We start from the raw sequence: 7,525 nt of genomic DNA on the forward strand, positions 1-7,525 counted from the left end.
GACATGAAGCCAGATTCTCTGTTACGGGACCTCTCTCCTCTGCCTGTGTGTGTGCTGGGCCTAAATATATGCCAATGGACTGTTGCAGTGGTGGCTGACGTGAAGCCTCATTCTCTGCTATGACATGCAGACTGATTCTCTGCTGACATGAAGCCAGATTCTCTGTTACGGGACCTCTCTCCTCTGCCTGTGTGTGTGCTGGGCCTAAATATATGCCAATGGACTGTTGCAGTGGTGGCTGACGTGAAGCCTCATTCTCTGCTATGACATGCAGACTAATTCTCTGCTGACATGAAGACAGATTCTCTGTTACGGGACCTCCCTCCTCTGCCTGGGTGCTGGGCCTAAATATATGCCAATGGACTGTTGCAGTGGTGGCTGACGTGAAGCCTCATTCTCTGCTATGACATGCAGACTAATTCTCTGCTGACATGAAGACAGATTCTCTGTTACGGGACCTCTCTCCTCTGCCTGGGTGCCGGGGCCTAAATATCTGAGAATGGACTGTTCCAGTGGTGGGTGACGGGAAGCCAGATTCTCTGCTATGGAACCTCTCTCCAATTGATTTTGGTTAATTTTTATTTATTTAATTTTTATTTTAATTCATTTCCCTATCCACATTTGTTTGCAGGGGATTTACCTACATGTTGCTGCCTTTTGCAGCCCTCTAGCTCTTTCCTGGGCTGTTTTACAGCCTTTTTAGTGCCGAAAAGTTCGGGTCCCCATTGACTTCAATGGGGTTCGGGTTCGGGACGAAGTTCGGATCGGGTTCGGATCCCGAACCCGAACATTTCCGGGATGTTCGGCCGAACTTCTCGAACCCGAACATCCAGGTGTTCGCTCAACTCTAGTCATAAGGTCTAAGATATTTAACAAAGACCGTGAAGAAAAGTAACATAGTGACTATAAGATGAGATGAACATGTGGAGAACGCTTTCTGTTTTCCTGAAGAACTCTTTACCTTGGAAATAGTCATAATGATTTTGGTGTAAATCCCAACAATTATCATGAATGGGACAATGGATATTTCGGCGGCAGCTGTGGTTGTCATTGCCTTGGTGACATATGTATCTGAACATGCCAGACTCTGCACTGGACCCGCATCACAGAAGAAATGATTGATCTCATTAGGGCCACAAAAATCCAAAAACACTGTAAGCAGTGTCAAAATTAAAGAGCTAGACAAGCTAAAAATCCATGAAATAATCACTAGTCCTATACAGAGGGTTTGATTCATAATTACTATATAGTGCAATGGCTTGTTAATGGCCAAGTGCCTATCATAAGCCATTATCACGATGCATATACTTACAACTTGTCCCAAAGTCAGATAGAAATATAACTGTACAGAACAACCTACGAAGGATATTTTCTGATCACGTACTATTAGGATGACTAACAGCTTTGGAAATACAACAGACGAAAACAACATTTCTTCAGCAGTGAATATGCTAATGAAAAAATACATGGGCACATGGAGAGACTGTTCCACTATGATCAGCAGAAGAATGGTCATAGTTCCAGCAATAGAAACAATATATGCAAATAGGATAAGAGTAAAAAGTAAAATCTGATACCGATGAAACTCAGAGAAAGCCAAAAGGATGAATTCTGTCACAAAGGTTCTGTTGCTGTTTTCCATAACTGAAGATATTACAGTGCCTTGCAAAAGTATTCACCCCCTTAACTTTTTTCAAATTTTGTTACATTACAGACTTAAGTTCAATGTTTTGTTAATCTGAATTTTATGTGATGGATCAGAACACAATAGTCTAAGTTGGTGAAGTGAAAAGAGAAAAATTTATAAATAAAACTATTCTTTAGAAATATTAAACAGAAAATTGGCATGTGCGTATGTATTCACCCCCTTTGTTATGAAGCTCATAAAAGCTCTGGTGCAACCAATTACCTTCAGAAGTCACATAATTAGAGAAATGATGTCCACCTGTGTGCAATCTAAGTGTCACATGATCTGTCATCACATATACACACCTTTTTTGAAAGGCTCCAGAGGCTGCAACACCTAAGCAAGAGGCATCACTAACCAAACACTGCCATGAAGACCAAGGAACTCTCCAAACAAGTAATGGACAATGTTGTTGAGAATTATGTCAGGGTTAGGTTATAAAAAAATATCCAAATCTTTGATGATCACCAGGAGCACCATCAAATCTATCATAACCAAGTGGAAAGAACATGGCACAACAGCAAACCTGCCAAGAGACTGCTGCCCATGGATTGGGCAAGGAGGTCATTAATCCGAGAGGCAGCACAGAGACCTAAGGTAACCCTGGAGGAGCTACAGAGTTCCATAGCAAAGACTAGAGTATCTGTACATAGGACGACAATAAGCCACATGCTCCATAGTGTTGGGCTTTATGGCAGAGTGGCCAGAAGAAAGCCAATACTTTCAGCTAAAAACAATAAGGCACGTTGTGAGTTTGCGAAAAGGCATGTAGGAGACCCCCAAAATGTATGGAGGAATGTGCTCTGGTCTGATAAGACTAAAATTGAACTTTTCGGTTATCAAAGAAAATGCTATGTCTGGCGCAAACCCAACACATCACATCATCCAAAGAACACCCTCCCCACAGTGAAACATGGTGGTGGCAGCATCCTGCTGTGGTAATTTTTTTCAGCAGCCGGGACTGGGAAACTGGTCAGAGTTGAGGGAAAGATGGATGGTGCTAAATACAGGGATATTCTTGAGCAAAACCTGTACCACTCTGTGCATGATTTGAGGCTAGGACGGAGGTTCACCTTCCAGCAGGACAATGACCCCAAACACACTGCGTGGTTTAAGGGGAAATATGTAAATGTGTTGGAATGGCCTAGTCAAAGCCTAGATCTAAATCCAATAGAAAATCTGTGGTCAGACTTAAAGGTTGCTGTTCAAAAGCGCAAACCATCCAACTTGAATGAGCTGGAACAGTTTTGCAAGGAGGAATGGGCAAAAATACCAGTGGTAAGATGTGGCAAGCTCATAGAGACTTATGCAAAGCGACTTGGAGCTGAGATTGCCACAAAAAGTGGCTCTACAAAATATAGACTTTAGGGGGGTGAATAGTTATGCACATTGACTTCTTCTGTTATTTTGTCCTATTTGATGTTTGCTTCACTATAAAAAAAACTTAAAAAATCTTAAAAGTTGTGGGCATGTTCTGTAAATTACATGATGCAAATCCTCAAGCATACCATGTTAATTCCAGGTTGTGAGGCACCAAAATACGAAAAAAGTCAAGGGGGTGAATACTTTTTTAAGGCACTGTATGTGAGTATTCATGAAGAGTAGGGCTGTTAGAACAGCAAAAGGGGGTACAAACCTATGTTAGTGGCTATGGTTAAAAACAGTCAATGTGATATGGTATCAGTCAATTATTTTAGCAATTTAAGGTCTAAATTATTATAAAATTAAGGGTGTAGAGAATTAGTAAGATGTAAATTTCAGGTCTTTTTGGTGGCAGCATTTGCATTTACAATCCTAGTTGGCTGCTTTGTTGTATTTTACAATAATGCAGTTTATATATCTTTTCATCAAACAATCAATTATATTTCAGGAAGCTGGTCTATTGACATTTAGTAGTGAAAGAGGCACATGAGACTAATAAGTGGGAATTAATGGAAGCTTTTTCATAAATGAGACTTTTCCCCCACGGACAAGAGTAGTTGTGTTTTTATAAAGTGAAAAAGACAAATGTTTCCTCTTCTAACACAATATTTAATACAATTGTCTATGCATTGAAAATCCCAATATTTTGGCAGGTGAATTCCTTCAACAGTGAACAGGATTTTTTGCAGTTTCATAAATTTATTTAATTTACAAAATTCTGCTGCTTTTCTGGTAATAAATAGTGTTGAGCGAAGCAAGTATTGGATCATAGATTCGAAGTCTCTTCAGTCAAAACTTTTTTTAAATGCTGTATGGAGATCCCTCCGTATAGCCGAGGTGAAATTCGTTATCTCTAGATTTGCGAGACTTGGGTGAATAACTTTTGACTTAGATTTTTCAGTTTCAGGGATTCAAAGTTAGCTTCTGTACCTACTGGTACCTGGGTAGCAAAGCCGACTTCAGATCCCAGTTTTAAAATGATTTTCAAGTTGAAGAATCGAATGCTGAAGTTATTCAATGAACGAATTTCACCACGGCAGAGGCCATATATTTGAACACAAAATTCGAACAAACTTTTGACCAAAGTGACTTTGGATCTATGATCTGAAGCTCGCTTCGCTCAACAGTAGTAATAAATTATCATCTATCCATTGGATAGGTGCAAATTACTAGACTGGTGGAGATCCCTACACTGGAACCCCAACTGATCACCACAAAGGTAATCCCATGTCTTTTGTATGATTGGAGCAATGATCAAGCAGCCTGATCCTCCATTCAAAGTATAAAGGGACTAATGAAAATAGCCAAGCTCTGTACTTGGTTATCTCTATCAGTCTCACAGACGTTTTGCTAAAAGAAATGAGCCACAAAATGTTCAAGACACTACTGTAGACTTGAATAGAAATAAAGCTGTGTGACTATGTGCTTATCCTTGAGACAGATCATCAGTATCCATATTTTTCCTAACCACTTGCTTAGTTTATGTGTATATTGCTGACCAACAGATTTACAGTGCTTTCTCTTTTCTTTTTTTATTCACATGACTCGGACAACCACTTTAAAGGAGTTTTCCGAAGTAAGTATCTGATCAGTGGATGTCGTACACCCGGGACCCTCGCTGATCAGCGGTTTAAGAAGGCTGCTTTTGCTAGGCCAAGTGACGACACGTTCTTCGATCACATGGCCTAGAATACCAAGCACAGCCGCTATACAATGTATGGAACTGTGCTTGGTAAGCTGAAAGGAGCAGATCGCCAGGCGTCCCGGGTGTCAGTCCCCACCGATCAGATACTGATGACCTATCCAAAGGATTAGGTCAAATTGATTTGGGCCCGAACCAAACTTTTAGAAAAATTCTGTGAACCTGAAATTATCTGAATCTCAAAAGATTTGCTAATCTCTGCTGTGCAGTTAATATTTGGGTCAATAGTGTTCCACCAATACTAGGAGCATTGTTTCTTCTTACCTTTGTCACCATTTTTATTATTATACCCCTTTCGTTGAATGACCAAGTCCTCAAAACACCAAGTCCAGGAACTGAGGTGACATTTGGACATATAAGAGCGCGAGTGCAAAGCATTTTGCACAAGCGTGAGAAATATTGGCATGTTTGGTACCCAGACACGAACCCAGACTTCTTCACAGAAGTTCGGGTTTGGGATCGGTGTTGTGTAGATTTTATTGTTTTCCCTTATAACTATGTTATAATAGCAATTTTTAATACAGAATGCTAAGTAAATTAGGGATGGAGGGGTTAAAAAAATAAATAAAATTAAACTCACCTCATCCACTTGTTTGTGCAGCCCGACTTGTCTTCTTTACTTGGCATTCTGTTTTAAGAATGTTTTTATTTTCCATTATAACGCTATAAGGGAAAATAATAAAGATCAGGTCCCCATCCCGATGTCATCTAGCAACCATGCGTGAAAATCGCACCGCATCTTCACTTGCTTGCAGATGCTTGCGATTTAATGCAAGCATCTATATTGTGAAAAACACACAATATAGTGCTTGCTGCGATTTTTACGCAACGCACAAGTGATGTGTGAAAATTACCGCTCATGTGCACAGCCCCATTGAAGTGAATGGGTCCGGATTCAGTGCGGGTGCAATGCGTACTGAATTCTCGCCAGTGTGAAAGGGGCCTTAGGGATCCTATGGTACTGCCTCTTACGATTCACTCTTCCTCTAACTTCTGCATGTCCGTGTTATCAATCAACACAGGTCCTACTCCCATAGAATTCTGCTCCTCTTCTTCTTCACCTATTCCAGCGTTGACCACTGAAAGCCTGGACCAGGAGTCTGGCTATTGCAGTGCAGAGAGAAGGGTTGACTTCCACTTCACCAGTACAGGCTAGGTCTTTTACTATCAAATGGGTGCAATTAAAGATACTGAGGGTTACTTACTAAAGATTCCACCTTACGTTGCCGTAGTGGGGCTGAAGTAGTTTTTCACCAACATGTATAACTGTTTCCAGTTAATAAACTTGCCGGGCCCTGGAAAGGTTCCAGACATGCCCCCACTCCAACCCCATCCCACTCAACTGTCGAACATGGTGTGAAACCAGTGGTGCAACAAAATATTGTTGAAGGGCCAGTCAAAAAAGGGACTTGTAACTTTTATTTTATGACTAAAATACTTGCAAGTCCCTTTATAAATGACATTCAAGTTGTCACCAGAAAATTACCTGTTGTTTAAATCAAGTTCTTACATATTTTTAAAACTTTTTTATGATTTTGTTTTTTTAATGTTCCATGTGGCTATCTACTGTATACCCTGCACTTTTCACACTGGTCACTGAGCCAAATAATATGGCTAGACTTCCTTTTCTGTAGAAATCACTTTTCAGCAGTCATTTTATTATCCTTACAGGCAGGATTACAATGAATATAACTTCCAGACTGGACCATTTGCCCCCTTCCTGACCAGGTTTAATTTTGCAAATCTGACATGTGTCACTTTATGTGGTAATAACTTTGGAACTATCTTACTTATCCAAGCCCTTCTAAAACTGTTTTCTCGTGACACATTGTACATCACGTTAATTGTAAATTTGAGTCAATATGTTTTACCTTTATTCATAAAAAAGAATCCAAAAGATACCGAAAGATTCACTATTTTCTAAATTTGACTCTCTCCGCTTTAGAGACAGTGATACCTCATAAAATACTTATTAATTAACATTCAACATATGTCTACTTTATGTTGGCATCATTTTGCTATTGCAATTTTATTATTTTAGAATTTTAGAAGCAATATTTCAAATTTTTAAGAAAATTTCCAAAATCAACTTTTGTAAGGACCAGTTCAGTTCTGAATTCACTTTGTGGAGCTCACATAATAGACACCACCCATCATTTACCACATTTTAGAAACTATACCCCTCAAACTATTCAATACTGGTTTTAGAAATGTTGTTAACCCTTTAATTATTCCACAGAAATGAAAGCAAAATGGAGGTGAATTGTCAAAATGTCACTTTTTTTTTAAGATTTTCCATTTTAATCAATTTTTCCTGTAATACATCAAGGGTTAACAACAAAACAACATTACCCTCATTCTTCAATTTACAGAAACACCCCATATGTGGTCATAAACGGCTGTATGGAACACAGCAGGGCGCAGAAAGGAAGGAGCTCCATATGGTTTTTGGAGGGCAGATTTTGCTGGAATGGTCAAATAGACGACATGTTGCATTTGAAGAGGCCCTGGGGTACCCCCACAGTAAAAACTAGGGATGAGCAATTCGACTTCGGATAAAACATTCATGAATGAGTGAGTGAGCGCTCCGTACGGTATTGGAATGTATTGGCTCCTATGAGTCGAAGTTATTACTTTATAAATTAATTTGTACTGTAAAAAAAACATTTCCTGAACTCTGGTTCGGTTCCAAGTGGCAATAACTTCAGCTCATA

The 7,525-nt window shown here is 39.6% G+C and overlaps 1 protein-coding gene across 1 annotated transcript; it reads right to left on the reverse strand.

Moving 5' to 3' along the window:
* Window positions 1-847: 847 nt before the first annotated feature.
* LOC122921336 (olfactory receptor 10A3-like) lies at window positions 848-1,642 on the reverse strand. Its single transcript, XM_044271313.1, has one exon. The coding sequence runs from the start codon at window positions 1,640-1,642 to the stop codon at window positions 848-850; it is 795 nt and encodes a 264-aa protein (XP_044127248.1).
* Between the last annotated feature and the right edge of the window lie 5,883 nt (window positions 1,643-7,525).

The sequence above is a fragment of the Bufo gargarizans genome, chromosome 11 (genome assembly GCF_014858855.1).
Source record: "Bufo gargarizans isolate SCDJY-AF-19 chromosome 11, ASM1485885v1, whole genome shotgun sequence".
Taxonomy (NCBI): Eukaryota; Metazoa; Chordata; class Amphibia; order Anura; family Bufonidae; genus Bufo; species Bufo gargarizans.